Source organism: Hippopotamus amphibius, chromosome 3 (genome assembly GCF_030028045.1).
Source record: "Hippopotamus amphibius kiboko isolate mHipAmp2 chromosome 3, mHipAmp2.hap2, whole genome shotgun sequence".
Lineage (NCBI taxonomy): Eukaryota > Metazoa > Chordata > Mammalia > Artiodactyla > Hippopotamidae > Hippopotamus > Hippopotamus amphibius.
Window position 1 is genome coordinate 139,205,166 of NC_080188.1, and position 17,940 is coordinate 139,223,105.

Sequence of the window (17,940 nt, forward strand, 5' to 3'; positions counted from 1 at the left end):
GAAACAACTGAAATTTTAAGTGAAATTGGAGAGATGGATAACACACATTTTGAGGCCCAGGTAGTCCTGCCTTTATCACTGAAAGCACGTCTTGGGATTCCGCTGTCAATCTCTGTTTAAAGAAAGGGTGTGAGTGCTGTTTTGCAGTAAAACGAACGCTTGGCAAATAGCAGGTACTCAAAATTTGACATTCACTTGGATGAATGAATAAACAGTGATAACTGGAATGAGTGAAGTTAACTTAAATCAACATGGTGCAGAGGAAGAAGTGACTATATCCAGTTCCAGGGATCAGGAGAAGCCTTTTGAAGATATACTGTTCCAAGGCAGATCATTCCAGTCTAGGGAAAGGCACCGGGGCTGGAGAATCTATATTTTTAAAAGGTGCCAGGTTGAGTCTGAAATGAGACAGGTTTGACTATGACAGTTTCAAGCAGATAGAACAGCAAGAGTAAAGGCTCAGAGGCAGGGCTGAGCGGGAGTTGCTGGAAACGTGGCCAGAAAGAGATCTGGGAGGTGCCCTAATATCAAAGGATATCCTTTTGAGGCAGCTGAAGTCAAATCATTAGTTGAGTGGTTTGCCAAGAATGCACAAAACAGCCTTGCAAAAGAGGATGTAGCACCAGATCTCCAGTGTTGTTTCCACTATAACAGGTGCTTAGGTAATATCTAAACCAGAAAAGTCTTGAAATGTCTGAAGGATGACATTTTTGATAGGAGTCTTCGTCAATAGTAGCTAGACGTCCACTTGTCATGCAGCACTTGATGCTGAACCTCCTAAACTTTAAGTGATTTTAACATTTTGTCCTCAACGGAAAAACGCAGGCATTTTCTCTCTACACCAATTCGCCAACACGCGAGGTAATTCATGCTTTGCAAGGTCTGCAAGGATCACGTTGGTTTATTTCTTATTTTTTAATTAACTTTCTTTTTTCTTATTATATTCTTCAGCAAGAATCACGTTGGGTTCGTCTTTTCCAACACTGGGCTTCCTTGAAATACCCCAACGACGTCAACCAATGGGTTCAGGGGGCAGTGCGCCCTTGACTACACCCCCTGCGGCCGGAGCCCCGCCCCTCAGCATTTTCTCCCCTCCTCTTTCCAGGAGCGTCGTGACGTAAGACGTGGGTTACACAACCTTGGCAACTAGTTCCGGAAGCAAAATCCAAGGGGCGGAGACGAAGGCGGAAAGGAGGGCCAGCGTCCGGGTCGGCCGGCAGGGGGCGGGGCGGGGCGGAGCCGGGCATGGTAACGGCTCTGAGGCCGAGCGGGCTGGGCAAGAGCGAGGCGGAGGGACCGGTGTCGGTCGCCGCTGCCGCCGCTGCCGCCGCCGCTGCTCGAGCCTGTTCCGTGTGGCCCACGCGGGCCCCGCCGCGGCCATGATGATCCACGGCTTCCAAAGCAGCCACCAGGACTTCTCCTTCGGGCCCTGGAAGCTGACAGCGTCCAAGACCCACATCATGAAGTCAGCGGATGTGGAGAAGTGAGGCTCCGGGGCTGGGATGTGGGCGCGGGCCAGGGAGCTGGGCCTGGGCGGGAGGCAGGGCGAGCTCCGCTCAGCCCTGATCCTCCTCTGGGGCGGAGGCTCGGGTCCCTCCGGACGGGAGGGACCTTTGAATTGACGACACCAGGAAATACTCCCATCCCCACCTCCTGTCCTTCGGTTCGGGCTCGCCAGGTGCTGCCTTCGTGAAACTGTCACTCCGCCTGGGCTTGCGCAGAGCATGACTGTTCCGGTGGACTTTCCCCTCCCGTAGGTCTATACCTGCCCCAGCCTGCGCCACCTTTAGACTGTTCCTTTCTGGGTGGCTCTGACCTGTTTTCTTGAGGGTTGATAACGGGGATGATGTATATGCTTGGTTTTTAGCATGTCAGGTGCTGTGCCAGACATTGGAGATACAAAAGATGAAAGACAGCCTCTGCCTTGAGGATTTCAGTCTTGTGAGAGAGACAGACGATTATAATACATCGTGAATTGATAGAGGTGTATATGCAGGGTTATTTGAGATTGTTTAAGGGAACAAGGCACCCGGGAAATTGGGATGCCTGAACTGAATCTTGTTAAAGTCGGTGGGATGACGTGGGGCTGGGGGCATGTGTAAAGCCGGAAGGCCAGGGAGAGTGACAGCTATGATGCGTTTGTGATGCCTGAACTGAATCTTGACATAGTTTGGGATTGTCCAGGGGCACGTGGAAAGCCAGGAGGTCAGAGAGAGTGGGAGCGGTGAAGAACTGTTTCTGTGTGATTGGAGCGTGAGGTATCAGAGGGGGGAGTACTGTAGTGAGAAGCCGGAGGCAGGTAGGCCCCTGGGCAGTGGAGATGCCACTGAGAGAACTTTTATACCAGACTAAGGAGTTTTGAATTTTATGTGACTACCACTGGGTGTCATTTTATACAAAGGAACGGCCTTATCAGATGTATACTCTGAAAGATTTCTCAGGAAGTGATGTGGAGGATTGATTGGAGGGCTAAAGTACTAGGTAAAGAGACCAGTTAGAAAGGGAGAGAGGAGAGGAGAGGTTTTGGAAGATTAAGTACCTGAATTTGATGACCACTTGATAGGAGGAGGAAGGAAAAAGGAGGAATCTATACCCTTGGCAAGATTTCTGGCCTGGAAGCACTGCCATTGGACAAGGTGAGAAACAGAGAAGGAAGAGCAGATTGGGGGCAGGTGTTGTATAGAGGATGAGTTTGGTTTGTTGAAATATGAGTTGTGTGTGGGTTATAAAGTGTAGATGTCTTAGGTGTTTATCTTGGAGCTTAAAAAAGATGACTTGTTCATGGATTTAGGTTTGGGAATCATCAGTTTATAGTTGATACCTGGAGCCTTGGGAGTGAATTAAGATCGTTTAGAAGTCATCCAGAAAAAAAGGAAAAGGTAATGAGATGGAATTCTAGGGAGCACTGACATTTTAAGATTTAGGCAGAGGAAAGTGACCAGGGAAGAGAGGAAAATCATGAAGGGATGTTTAGCTTCCTAATTTAAAAAAAAAGAAAAAAAAAAAGTAACATTCTTGTAGAGTCACCAAGAAAAATTGAGAAAATACAGAAAAGAAAGGGAAAAACTTCCCTTCATCCTACCACAGATTGATTTACTCTCTGAGTTTTCCTCTCCATAACTTTCTCTGTTGCATATTGCACCATATATATAATTGTGGTATATATAAAGCAATCAGCTTCAAATTGTGGTTACCCATATAATTTACTTGCAGACTCTCTAAGAGATGCTGGATGCATGGAGAGTTTTAAGAGAATCAAATTCCAGATCTTTAATCTCCTTGTTTATTATTTCTAAAACAGATCTGCCTGGGTATGCTTAGTCCTTTTTCCTTATGACAAAAGAAGGGCTTATCTGCTCCCATCCTAAATTTTTCTGTGATGCCTTGCCCTATGGTGTAGATACCTCTTGGATCCCATATAAATGAATTAGGGGAAATTTTGGATTAATGAAACTTCCTTTAATGAATTAAGGCACCTTAATCCCATAGAGGCTTCCTGTCTTCCTTGTCTTATGAATGGTCATACTTATTTGTTAAGAGTGAAGCTTGATGTTAGAAATGAGGTTAAGATACTCTGTGTTTAAGATACTCTGAATTTAGGACATATGAAGAAGTGTAAGTTAGTGGCAGTGATTCTTTTTTTTGTTTTGCTTTTTGTTTTTTGTTTGTTTTCCGGTTTCAACTTTTTAATCAACTCAGTGAAAGACATCCTAAACACTTCATGAAACACAACAGAATATTTTTTTCTTCCAGTATTAAAAAAAAATGACATACACAAATATCTTTAAGAAACTTCTATATAATCAAGGCAGAGATCTGGAGTAAAAAACACCTCTAAGTAATCATGTCCTTGAGTTCTTATAGTTACAGTCGGAAATTGCTTCTAATCACGATGAAACATTGTGTACAGGTTTTTAAAATGTTCCTAGATGGACATTATTAAAAAAAAAATTAGTCCGGCCATTTTTTGCCAGAACCAATAATCCCGAGAGCCTGAACTAAAAAACCGGTAAAAAAGGAAAAAATATTCAGACTCTACAAATGTCTCAGAATTTGCCTTTAAATGGAAGAAAAATTTAAAAAAAACACACGGAACTTTCTGAAAGGTCTTTAATAAGCTACCTTGGGAGCTCAATTCAAAAAGAGGTTGATATAACTAGAACAGATGTTTCAGTGCAGCTCCAAAAATCTTTATAAATACAGCCATTTGGAGGGATGGTCCTGGATCAGAAGAAGTTTTATTCCTTGTGTATCTGCATTTGGTGTGCATGCCTCATCTCAGTTGTCATAATTGTCCCTGTAATTTCCTCCTGAGTAGCGCTCATAACCACCCTGGCTTCTGCCGCCATAATCTCTGGACCTTCCATATCCATATCCATATCCATATCCTCCAGGTCGACTGTCATACCGGCCACTTCCATAGCCCTGGTCCCCACCACCTCTAGAGTAGCTGCGACCACGCCCATAGGACCCGAAGGCACCCCTTCTTGTTCCCCAGGCCGACTTGCCCGCGTGGTCTACACGGATCTGACGACCATCCAGAGACTCTCCATTCATGGCTCTCATGGCATCTGAGGCATGCTCTGGATTGGTGAAGGTGATGAAGCCAAAACCCCGGGATCGCTGAGTCTCCAGGTCCTTGACAACGACCACCTCAGAAATAGGTCCGAAGCTGCTGAAGTGGTCTTCCAGAGCCTGTTCATCAGTGTTGAAGTTGAGCCCTCCCACGAAGAGCTTCCCTTCTTCAGAGGACATGGCAGTAAATTCAAGTACTGGAAATTAAGAAGTAAAAAGGCTGAAGAGACAGCTACGGCCAAGAAGCCGAGCGACTGGGAAGGCCGGTGCAGGGGAAGACTGGCAGTGATTCTTTTACATGTATAACTGGAGTGTTTCATGGGGCTACCAGATTTTTCCAGATATGTTGGGGAAAACACACAGAATCACATCTTATATTAGTTCATATTTGGTATTCATTATCCAGTAAAGTAGTTAAAATGTATTTTTTAAAAAACATTTTTATTTTAATTTTTTAAAATTTTTTAAGTGTTTATTGGCTGCGTTGGGTCTTCGTTGCTGCGCACAGGCTTTCTCTAGTTGCAGTGAGCAGGGGCTACTCTGTTGATGCATGGGCTTCTCATTGCTGTGGCTTCCCTTGTTGCAGAGCACAGGCTCTAGGCACGTGGGCTTCAGTAGTTGTGGCACGTGGGCTCAATAGTTATGGCTCATGGGCTCTAGAGCACAGGCTCAGTAGTTGTGGCGCATGGGTTTAGTTGCTCTGTGGCTTGTGGGATCTTCCCGGCCCAGGGATTGAACCTGTGTCACCTGCATTGGCAGGCGGATTCTCAACCACTGTGCCACCAGGGAAGCCCCAAGACACATTTTTAATCTAATCTTTTCATGGACTGTTTATTCTAATTATAATCAATCTTATTTAATCTTTTAAGTATTTAATATTTTCCTTTTTTAAAATTGTGTTTTATTGTAGTAAGAACACTTAATATGAAAATTTGTAGGTGTACAAGACATTATTATTGGCTACAGGGACAGTGTTGTGCAGCAGATCTCTAGAGCTTATTCATCTTGCTTGACTGAAACTTTATACCTGTTGATTAGCAACTCATTTCCCTCTTCTCCTAGCCCTTGGCAACCACCATTTCACTCTTTGATTCTATGAATTTGACTGTTTTAGATACCTTGTATAAGCGGAATCACGTAGTATCTGTCTTTCTGTGACTGGTTTATTTTACTTAGCATTACGTCCTTAAGGTTCATCCACGTTGTCACATATTGCAGAATTTCCTTCTTTTTAAAGGCTGCATAGTATTCCATTGTATGTATAAACCACATTTTCTTTTTCTTTTTTTTTTTAAGCCACATTTTCTTTATCCATTCATGTGTCTATGGACATTTGCACAGGAGTGTTGATCTCTCTAATATTTAATATTTTCTATTTCCTAACAACACAAGAATAAATTTTATGTAAATTTATGATGAAAAACTAATGTTATTATTGATGGATATCATCCTAAAGATGTGCAACTTAAAATGTTAGATCACTGATGTGCACGTGTACTTAAACACAGAGATGTAATAAACATACAGTATGTCTGTTTTTTTTCCTTACTGTTGTATCATAAACATTTTTCTACATTATTATATTCTCCTTTTAAATATTTTTAATGATTCCATAATATTTTATCATATGGATATACTATAGTTTACATAACCATTTCTTTCCTTATGATTAGAGTATTTCTTTTTTTTCCTATTAAAAATAAGATGATTATGAGTATTAATGTGTATAGTTTTGTTTTGTTTTGTTTTTTCTGCATTGGGGATTATTTCTTTATTACAGATTTCCCAAAGCTGATATTTTGAGTCAAAGAATATAAATTTAAATAAGCTTGTGGTACTTTTTTCTTAATTTTTGCCTCAAGGAGGAACGTAAATTGACACAGTTCTGAAAATCCAGGTGAGCAAGTGCTGGTTTCCCTCAGTGGGTGCTTTTGCTTTTTCATCATCACCTTTTAAAGCTTGCAACGAGTTGAGAATTTTACTGGTGAAAGCGTTTTCCTACAAAAAACAAGATCTTTAATTGCTGTGTTTTCTTCATAGCCAAAATTGATAGAATTTTTGTGTAAAAACAGAAAGTTCACCAGAGATAGGACGCTTATGGAAACATGGGACTATGGTGCATTAAGTCCTTTCCTGGGCAGTCATGGTGGAATTAAAAGCCATCTTTATTCTTGAAAGTGGTGGGGCTTTGATGATCCAAGACTGAGGTAGATGTTTCTAATAAGAATCAGTATTTTTTCCATTTAAAGCTTAAATATTTTGATTTGTTTATGCAGGGCTTTTGCTTGTTTGTTTTTAATACATATACAAGGTTTGATTGGTGTGTCTGGAAAGAGATTTAAAACAATTGGAAAGAGGGTAATTGTGGTCTTGGGATATGCATAGATCCTTTGTTAGCTTTAGGTAAGAATATATTCTTTAATATAGTATTATTTTGCCTTACCTAACAAGTGTAGCTATGTAGCTGTTCAATAATCTGGAAGTCTTAAAAAAGAAAAAAGAAAAGAAAGCCTTCTGCTAAAGTAGCTATCATAGAACACTTGCACTAAAACCCTGTGCTTTGTTCAGCATCCCTTGGAACTTCATTCAAAGCATATGTAACCTTTTGTCTCTATTGCATATTTTATAATTATAACCATATTGGAAAGGTAAGGAAGGAAAAAAGTTCCCTACAGTCTCTTTGTTCTAATAAATGAATTGTTATTATTTTTCATGTCCTCTTTTTATTTGTTACTCAGTTTTAAGAAGTGTGATTGCTGCTTTACCTGCCTTTGATAGATTAGAAACCAAATAAAAAGGGGTGAGTGTGCTTCAGGGGAAGATACCTACATTTTAGAGCAGCTAGAGGTGTACACACTCAATTGAACTTCAGGGGCCGATACCTACATTTTAGAGCAGCTAAAGGTGTACACACTCAATTGAACTTGAGGACGTGGTCTTACAGGATTGTTGAATATGATGATCTCTGATCAGCAAGAAAAGGTAAAATAACATTTTATGTTTTTTGTTTAAGAACAAAGAGAAGTCTATAATACATTTTGGAAAATTTCCCCAAATAAATAAAATTTAGAAAATTGGTACATAAGATAACTAGAAAATCACTTCCATGGAACTTCTGTGTTAGTTATACTTTCAGGTTGCAAGGAACGTAGATCTACCCTCCACCCCTCAGGTTGCCTCAAGTGATGAGAATTTAATAGTACATGAGGAAATAAATAAACACAGGAATTAGCTTAGAAAATGAACGGCAGTCCTGGTGTCCCCAACAACTACAAATGTCTCTACTCTTCTTGTTACCCTTATTTCTCAGTCTCTGCTTTGCTATGTCTGCTTCTCTTGCTGTTGCTTAAAATTTTCTGTCTCCCCTCCTCTCTACCTCATGGCTTTGTGTCATGCCATGCCCCTTGGTCTGTGCTTCATTTAACTGTCATTTGGCCTTATGAAAAGAGGGATCAGAGTAAGTTTAATTGGCCATTACTCACTTCAGCATGAGTATATTGGGCAGAGTTCTCAGGCTAAAATTCAGGGGTACCTGCCAGCCCATAGATAATTGCCTTTGGTTGAGAAGGCGAACTTTCATCCCTAAATTGAAAGTGCTGGTTGTAACTGAGGTGATGGGCTCATAAGGCATGATAACTTATACATAGAGCTACTTTTTTCAGAAGTAACTAGTAACCACTTAAAAATCTTTATAACAGGGCTTACAAACTCAGCTTTCTAAAGGGCCAAGGGGACTGGTGAGCCAGAAAGCTCATGCCCCACTTAAAGGGGGCAGCCTCTACTTGATTCTAGCTAGTTGGTGTCATGTGGAAATACAGGTCCAGTGTTGCCAAGTCTATTTATTTATTTATTTATTTATTTATTTATTTATTTATTTATTTATAAAAAGAGAAACCAGAAGTCCAGATTTCTCAAAAATCTTTCAATTTTTATTGGCAACTCAATAATTTTGCTAGTTATTTCAAATATTAAAAAATACCTTGTGTAGGTTAATCAAAATAGGTCTTTGGGTTAATAATTTGTGATCCTGGCCTTATAGTATGTCTAACATAACTTTTTGTGTAATGAGGCTATCCAGATTAGGTCCAAGTATTTATAAAGCAGTTTAGTATAATGAAAAGAGGCCTGCTGTTACCACTTACCAGCTCTGTGATTTGAGTTAGCTGCTTAAACTCTCTGAGCCTTTCTTAGCTCACAGAGTAGTTTTGAGGCTTAAATTCAACTATCTCAAATGTGATCTCTGATCATCCTAGCTAAAATGGCACCCCCCTCCCCATTACCTTGCTTTAACTTTTGTATATCACTTAGTACTAGCTGACATTATATTATGTATTTATTTGTATATTTGTTTATTATCTGTCTCATTTAGCTTACTACCTAGTACAGTGCCAAAAAGATATACACAGAGAGAATGGGTGATGAAAGCATTTATAAACTTTACACATATATCATTTTATTAAATCATATGTTATTTAATTCATTTAGGAGTAGAAGGTATTCTTTGGGGATCAAAAGGAAACAAAAATACCAACAGCGATTTAAAATAATCCTGCTGACTTTTGGTTGTGCATAGGTTAGCTGATGAATTGCATATGCCATCTCTCCCTGAAATGATGTTTGGAGACAACGTTTTAAGAATCCAGCATGGCTCTGGCTTTGGGATTGAGTTCAATGCTACAGATGCATTAAGATGTGTGAACAACTACCAAGGAATGCTTAAGGTAGCCTGTGCTGAAGAGTGGCAGGAGAGCAGGTGAGAATCTGGGCAGTTGTGGGTTAAACAAAAAAGAAAAGGGTTGAAAAAATATTCACTGTGATATGTGTATTTTAATAGAGTAAAGGGCTAACATTATTAAATTTGATAGTTGAATCATTCTAGAGTTCATTTTCTCATCTGTAAAAGAGATTAATTACCTCACTCTTGAATACTTCTTGAGTTGAATTACAATTGGGCTGAGCTATGTGGGTTTACTTTTTTGAGCTTTCAGGGTTCTTTAGTGAAGAGGCGTTACACTGTGTACTTTAACGTACCTGTTTTTGAAGGAAAATGTTTACTTATGGTTTGCGTTGAAAATTTGAGGAGCATTGAAATTAAGAAAACTGTATTTTCTTTCATAATCAAATCAGCAGGTTCTTTGAAAAAAATATAAGCCTTTAAACCATGTCCTCAGGCAGTGTACAGATTAATTGGAGAGAATACATTATCAGTATGTAACAAGTTAAATAACAACAAATGTGCAGAAAAACTAAGAAAGACCTGGTATTAGTGAATTATGACAAGTATATATATTTAGTAGGATATTTTGTATTATCTGTAGAATGCAATTTGGTGTGATATATGAGTACAGATGATCTATATTCTACATCACTGAATCTGATCCTTCTCATTTTGGTATTTGAGGACGGAAGGTGAACACTCTAAGGAGGTTATTAAACCATATGATTGGACCTATACAACAGATTATAAGGGAACATTACTTGGAGAATCACTTAAATTAAAGGTAAACCTTATTGTTTGCTTTTATGAGTTGTTGATTCCCTTGGACAATCTCAACGTTAGAACTTTCTAGTAGTGGGTTATTTTATGCTGCTACTTTCAACTACTTACTTTCTATTGTGGGAAGTTTCAGAATCTAATGTGAAGGGATTTTGCTTGTTGATTATCAGCACAGAATAAAAGAAGGCCATGGTGGAACAATTTTTATTAAAAATGTGGTTGGTAGCAATGGCAGACTGCCTTAATGTTATCGTTGTCAAGAAGCATTAAAATGTATCTGTCCTTGGTGTAATGTATTAGGTGATTTAGACAGAACCTGCTAGCTAGTGGCTTACAATTTTACAAATGAACAGATATATGGGCAAATAGGAATTTTGGTCAGACAACTTGGGTTATTGTTCTGCCTACACTGTGTGAACCTGGTATAACTTGAGGCAAGTTATTTACTCTATCTGATTCTGTTTTATCAGTAAATTGGATAAACAGAAATATCTACCTTACAGCAGAGTTTTGATATAAGATAATCTATGGGAAAGCTCTCAATGAATTCTAAAGCTCTACATATATTGTTAAGTTGCTTCAGTGTAAGTCCTGCTTAAGAAGAGATTCACTTCATGGTAAGTGACACTAGGAAGGTGGAATTGGTAGCTTAGCTATGTGAAGCCACGGATACAGCAGAGAACAGACAGAAAAAATCCCTCCATTACAGTCTAATGGGGGAGGAAGGTTATTCTAGTCCATTAATACTTCATAGATTAATATTCTCTTTTCACTTCTGATTGAAAAACTTTGCAGAGTGTGTAGGCCGTTTGATATTTCATTGCAAGGGGTGAGGAAATGAGAGCTTGTATTAACCCTGTGCAATAATGATGATGACTTACTTTGTGGGCTGGCTTAAAAAAGCCTCCTGGAGGCTATGAAGCAGCATTAGCTGTGATCAAGGAGCAAGACCCACGGCAGTAGAGACAAGGAGTGTGAGAGTAGTAGGAGGTGAAAGGCATGTGGTCAGTACTCTTTATTGGCACTTCGCCCTGTCATGTGATTTGTTCTAAGGTGTTGCTGACAAATGTCAAAATGATCAACCACTTACTAGTGGTAAGGAGCTCAGGCTTTGGCAGACCTGAGTTCATATCCCAGCACCATCACTTAACAGCTTGGAAAAGCAATTTAATCCCTGCTAAGCCTTAGTTCTCACTTTGGTAAACTAGGGATAATAGCAGCTTTGAGGTAGTAAATAAGATTATATGTGTTAAGTGTTTATGGCACAGTGGCTGTTAATACAGTAAGATCTTAATAAATGGCAGCTGCTGCTGTTATGATAATATCTCATCTCAAATGTCAAGGCAACTAAGTTAATATTATTGAAATACCAAGAATAAAAGTAGATGTATTGTCTAAATAGTATTTACTCTTGCTTTATGGTCTAAACAGAGTTGATGAATGTGTTCCTTTATTGCCTTAAAAAATAGAGTGACTATTTTCCAGGTAAAATTGTCAGGACTTTGTTGCCTAATTCTCAAAATCTTGTAGGATAGGCATTATTATCCTTATTTTGTAGATGAAGAAATGGGTTCAAGATCTTAAAGTATGTGTTTCTTAGTATAACGCCGATGTTAGAGCTTACTGTTAAGAACATTTGTTATATATGGAAGATCACTTTCATAGGAATATTTTTTGCATTTAACTTTGTTTTAATACTTCAGGATTTTTTGACCTATGGTATTATTTGGGATTTTAAATTATTTAATCTTTCAGCTCTTCCTTAAAACACTATTCAGAAGCCCTGGTATGTATAGGAAGTGTATGCCTGTGTAGGAGAAGGTATTTTATATGTACAGTAAGAATATCAGAGAATGAGGCATTAGAATGAAGCCTTTCCTTTGCCCTTAAATTCTTGGTTTTTAGTTGCTGGGGGCTGCTGGGGTGTGTGTGTGTGCGTGTGTGTGGTTAATGTTTTCTCACTCTTTAGGTTGTGTAACCTATTACTCTGAGTTGTAGCATGGTTTAAGAGGAGAGAGCCAGTCACAGAGTTGTACTGACCTGGCTGGATTCATATCCAGCCTTGTCATTTGTTGTCTGGGCTACCATAAGCACTTCCCTTAGATTATGGTGTGAGAATGTTATGAAAAAAACAGGTCGAGTGCCTAATGTGTACCTGGCCTATGGTAACCTATCAATGTTTGGCTGTTTTCTTCTTTCCTATTAAATAAGTAAATTGGATATGCAGGAAAATATAAGTAGAAGACTACCTCTTCTATCGACAGTGCCTTTTAGGAATAAAACATGCTTAATGTCCATACATTTAAAAACCTTTTTTTTTAAAGCACATTGGAACATTTGCCCAACTTAGTGCAATTCAGTATCTTGAGCTTTTTCTTTTTTCCTCTTTCTTTCATTGTCATAAAAATACTTAACATAAAGTCTACTATCTTTGTTATTTCTAAGTGTATTAAATCGTATTAAGTATATTCATGTTATTGCACAACTAATCTCCAGAAGTTCTTCCTCTTGAAAAACTGGAACTCTATACCTATTGAACAGAAACTCCCCATTTCTTCCTTCTCCTAGCACCTAGTAGTTGCTATTCTACTTTCTATTTCTGTGAATTTGACTATTCTAGTTACCTCATATAAGTGGAATCATATATTATTTGTCTTTTTGTGACTGGTGTATATCACTTAGCATAATGTCCTCAAGGTTTAATCCATGTTGTGGCATGTATCAGACTTCCCATCCTTTTTAGTGCTGAGTAATATTCCATTGTATGTATATCCCACATTTTGTTTTTCCATTCATTTGTCAGTAAGCATTTGGGTTGCTTCTACCTCTTGGCTATTGTGAATAGCGCTGCTATGGACCTAGGTGTGCAAATATCTCTTCAGAATTCTGGCTTCATTTTTTGAGGGTATAATCCCAGAAGTGAAATTGCTGGATCATATGGTAATTCTATTTTTACTTTAGTGAGGAACCTCTGTACTGTTTTCCACAGTGGCTGTACCATTTTACATTCCCACCAGCCGCGTATGAGAGGTTTTGATTTGCATTTCCCTAATGACTAGTGATGTTGAGCATCACTATGCTTATTGGCCATTTATATATTATCTTTAATATCTTGAGCTTTTAAAAGTAAATTTGCGGGGTGGGGGTGGGGATGTGGTGACAGAAACATTGGAAATGAATGGAGTTTGTAAGACAAAAGGCAAAAAAGAACTATGTATGAGTGCTGTATGCTTGTTGATAGTTATTTTCCACAGAGGCATGAGTTAACAATTCTGGTATTGTTTTAGTTTTGCAAGATGAAAAAGTTTTAGAGATCTGTCTTACAACAGTGTGAATATAGTTAACACTACTGAACTGTACACTTAAAAATGGTTAAGATAGTAGATTTCTTGTTCTGCACTTTTTTTTTGCCAGCAATTAAAAAAAAAGTTAAACATGATTACCATGTAACCCAGGAATTCCAATCCTAGGTATATACGCAAGAGAATTGAAAACTGTATATCCACATAAAAACCTGTACATGAATGTTCATAGCTGCATTACTCATAATAGCTAAAATGTGAAAACTACCCAGATGTTCATCAGTGGATAAATAGAACTGGTATATCTAGACAGTGGAATATTATTTAGTCTTGAAGAAGGAATGAAACACTGATACATGCTACAACCTTGGAAACATTATGCTAAGTGAAAGAAGCCAGACACAAAGGGTACACGTATATGATTCCAGAATGATTTGGTGAACAGACAAATCTATAGAAACAAAAATTAGAGTAGTGGCTTTCAGGGACTGGGGGAATGGGAGAATGCAGAGTGACTGCTAATGGGTATGGCGGTTTCTTTTGGAGGTGATGATATGTTCTGGGTTAGATAATAGTGATGACTACATAGTCTTGTGAATATACTAAAAACCACTGAACTGTATACTTTGAAAGAGTGAATTGTATAGCGTTTGAGTTATATCTCCATTTTTTTTTTGAAAAGAAAGACATCATTATAAAACATACCAATTTCACTGTATGTTGCTGATGGGATGTACACACACACACACGCACACATGTACACTATTTTCAGTAGTTTTTAAAAAGGGAATTTAACATAGGGTTCTTAGCATTGCTGTTAATTAACTTTATATGATAAATTTAAAATATTTATGTTAAGTAATTTCCTTATTATAAGCCTCCATCTGATGTGATTCCACTTAAAGATGTGTCCAGGACTTATTTTTCTTGTAAGGTATCAAGAATATTTGTAGTACTCCATTTGTTTTTTAGCCTTTTAAAAATTGTGAAATAACTTAGAAAAGTCCATAAAACATGAAGGTACAGTTTAATGAATTGTAAAATATAACCACCGAGGAAAAGAAATAGAACGTTGTGAGTACCCCCTAGCAGGACTCTTCCTGATCATAGTTCTTTTAAAAACATATTTCCTAGTATCTTGTAAAATTTTCCACCTTAGCTTTTATTTCCTTGAAGCTAGTGTGCATTGTTGTTTTACAGCTTGGGCCTCATATTTTCAACATCGAAAGTCCCTAGTGTCTTTTATTGTCTTGTTATTTCTGTTGGTTCCAGCTTATGGTGTCTAGACTCCTAATATGCCTTCCTATTTTTCTTTGAATCCTAGGATGATGATGTTTTCCTCCACAGAGGATTTTTGTTTATTTCTGACAGGCAGCTGAGGGCATTCATAGTCAAGGGCATGGGTCTGCAAACTGTTTCTGTAAAGGACCAGATAGTAAATATTGCAGGCTTTGAGGACCATAGAGTTTATATTGCAGTTACTCAGCTGTGCTGTTGAAGTTGAAAGCAGCCATAGACAATATGCAAATGAATGGGCACGGCTGTGTTTCAGTAAAATTTTATTTATGGACATGGGAATTTGAATTTCACATAATTTTTGTATCATGAAATATTCTTTAAAAACAATTTCCCCCAATCACTTGAAAAATGTGAGAATGATTCTCAGCTTGCAGTTCATACAGAAATAGGTGGCAGGCCACATTGTCCTGAAAGTCTTAATTTGCTCACCTGCGGTATGGGGCCAGAGTCCGAGGTTTACTGGGTATATAATATAAGAAGCTTTCAAACCAGTGTAGCACTTTGAGATGTCATCCCAGAATTGGGAGCGGGGCAAGGAATTCTCCAAGGCCTCTGCCCTTTGTAAACACTGAGCAGTGATGGCGCCAGCAGGGCTCAACCTGTCCTCTGGTCCAGCCATTGCTGATGCCTCAAGGCCAAAGCCAGCCAACTGTAGGCTCACTTTCACTTTTCTGGGTTCCAGTCCTCTTCCACATCTCAGTCCAGTCATTCTTCACTGCATTCACCGTATAATGCTTTTAAGAAGCTTTTGTTTTTTCATCTAGCTTTTTAAATTGTCTTTGATAAGAGGGTTTGTCCAGGTTACTTATTTTGACAATGCTAGAAGCCAAAAATGTTCAATATGTCTTAAGTTCAGCTGTTTTACCTTTTATTTTCAGATGCTTGAGTTCAGGGAGGAGATAAGTAGAGTTGAGGAAGAGAAAAGGCTGAGAAATATAAAGTTTTACATACATATTTGTCCTTATGAATGAAGAAGATAGCATATAGATAAGTTAAATATAATGAATTTCCCTAATCCACGTGTTACCCAGTTATTTTTTGTCTTTCTCTTTCAAACATTTTATAAGAACAAATAAATGGCAAAACTGATGGATTCACATTCACCAGTTACTTACTGAAGGCATATATGAAATATTAGTAAAGTAGCCATTTACTAATGAGAAAATTCATGTAATGATTAATTTTTTGGAAGTCAGATGTATCTATAAGGAGGACCTTTCAAATGTGTTCCTTAGAACCAAAACTAAATAAAAAGTAAGGAATTTAGAAGTTGTGTTTATTTCATACTAACTAAAATTTTATGCTCTTAGGCAGGCCTAGAGGCACCAGCGTTTGTCTTAAATAGATCACAAACATGCAAGTGATGCAAAGGACTGGTTATATGCTGCCCCATCCCTACCCCTCACTTTCCTTCTCCCCTCCCAATTTCACCTTCACATGTGGTCTCATGCCTGCTCTAGACACATATTGGAATAAAATTGCAGAGGGCTGAAATGTTATGTGTAGGTAAACATGGAAGAACTATAGACATATATATATTTTTTTACCTCTTGGGAATCACATATGAACTGCTAGTTTCTTTCATAGCAATCTTTTCCCCCTCTGCATACTTAATACTCCCTAAGACCATTTTCCCACAAAATCTGTGTAATCTCTTGGACATCCATTTTCATAATTTTCTAATTCTTGTCCAGTTTTCTATAACTACTCTTCATTTCTTTATTCTATCCATGAGTCAAACAAATGACTTATTCACAGCTACTAAGTAAAGTAAAATAATAGCTACCATTTACTGAATACTTATGGTTTGACTAGCATTGTTGTGTTTATTTATGATACAGCTGTGTCAAAGAATTGAAAAGCTGGACATTTTGTAGTGAAATTGAATGTAGTTAAGAATGGTATCACAAGTCACACTTTCATGCTACTATTAGGAGACACTTGGATTTATTGAGCTACTGATATGACCATGTGACCCGCCTTGAGATTGTTGGTGCTTTTGTTGAGTTATGTATGTTTGTGTCTGGTGGCTGCAAAATAATACTTTGAAAAAATTGTCAGTATCTGCTAAAGCCCTTTAGAATGCTAGGAGTTTCCCTTAGAATTTCCCTAAATGTTCTCATTTGCCTCAGTATTTAAAACACTTTTGTTTGTACGTTTGGGGATCTAAAGCAGATAACATCATTCTAATGGGAAAAAAATGTTTTTCAGTTTCAAATAAATGTCTTAAAAGTAGACTTTTACAGCACAAAACTGCTTTGAACTTCTGTGATAGCAGTAGTTCCTCACATTGACTACGTTTCAGGTGGTTAGTTTTCTTGTAGTCACATTAGAGCACTTGATTTTAATGTGTTCTTTTTAATGATTTTAATATGAAAGATGATGAATTTTGACTCTCTGTGATATATGTGAATATCAGACATCTTAGATTTTTCAGGGACAAAGCATGTATCTCGTTTTTTGTGTCTACTGGTAACTTCCAAATTTAGAACCATGTGCTCTGGCTATGCAGAAAATACCAGTAGGAAAACTGCTAAAAATTTTTTTTGTGTGTCCCTTCTTAAATTTTTTCTTTCAGGTTGTACCTACAACAGATCATATAGATACAGAGAAATTGAAAGCCAGAGAACAGATTAAGTTTTTTGAAGAAGTTCTCCTGTTTGAGGATGAACTTCATGATCATGGAGTTTCAAGCCTGAGTGTGAAAATTGTGAGTATTGTGAATTTGTTTAAAGTTAACTTCTTCCATTTTTACCATTGGTCAGAAATACAAGACTAACTTTGAATCACACCATGTTAACATGATGTCATGTAAGGTTTCACTTGGGTCGAGAATACATCTTCTTAATGTCCATCATAAAAGTCACAAAATCTTAGTATATTGTTAAGACTTTAGCAAAGCATTTTTTGATAGACCTGTCTGGCTACTTTGTAGTTTATTATTTAATTTAAAGGAAAACTATGGCTTAATTTTCACATTTCTGAATTAAAAATGATATTGAAATGATCTGCAGACAGCACAGTAGATGTCATTGTTAAAAGTCACCCATGTGTCAGAATTTCAGTGCACCATTAAACTACACTTTAGTCTCCAGCATAGAAGTGGAAAACAGAAATGACAAGTGTTCATTCCCTTTTTTTTTTTTTTTTTTTGGTATTCTTTTCTGTCAGCGGAGGACAAACTACTTCCATTAACAGTGTTATTGGTGGAACATACTTAAAAAGAATAATAAATAGACCCCTATTTGTTTACTATTAGGTTATAAT

General features: G+C 37.9%; 2 protein-coding genes across 7 annotated transcripts in view; one reads left to right on the forward strand and one right to left on the reverse strand.

Annotated features, from left to right (window-relative positions):
- Nucleotides 1-1,203: 1,203 nt before the first annotated feature.
- TIPRL (TOR signaling pathway regulator) overlaps nt 1,204-17,940 on the forward strand; it is a 39,374-nt gene continuing 22,637 nt past the window's right edge. For 5 of the 6 annotated variants that reach the window (XR_009052641.1, XM_057727446.1, XM_057727447.1 and 2 more), the window contains exons 1-4: nt 1,204-1,483; nt 9,149-9,328; nt 9,977-10,076; nt 17,252-17,383. Coding sequence is in view for 5 of the 6 variants with exons in the window: in XM_057727446.1 (XP_057583429.1) it covers nt 1,380-1,483; nt 9,149-9,328; nt 9,977-10,076; nt 17,252-17,383 (516 nt within the window). In the remaining variant the exon portion in view is untranslated. The remainder of the gene's footprint in view (nt 1,484-9,148; nt 9,329-9,976; nt 10,077-17,251; nt 17,384-17,940) is intronic. The other variant, XM_057727448.1, reaches the window with a different exon arrangement.
- LOC130848967 (RNA-binding protein 3-like) lies at nt 4,097-4,764 on the reverse strand. The gene has a single exon (XM_057727451.1). The coding sequence runs from the start codon at nt 4,753-4,755 to the stop codon at nt 4,279-4,281; it is 477 nt and encodes a 158-aa protein (XP_057583434.1). The 5' UTR covers nt 4,756-4,764; the 3' UTR covers nt 4,097-4,278.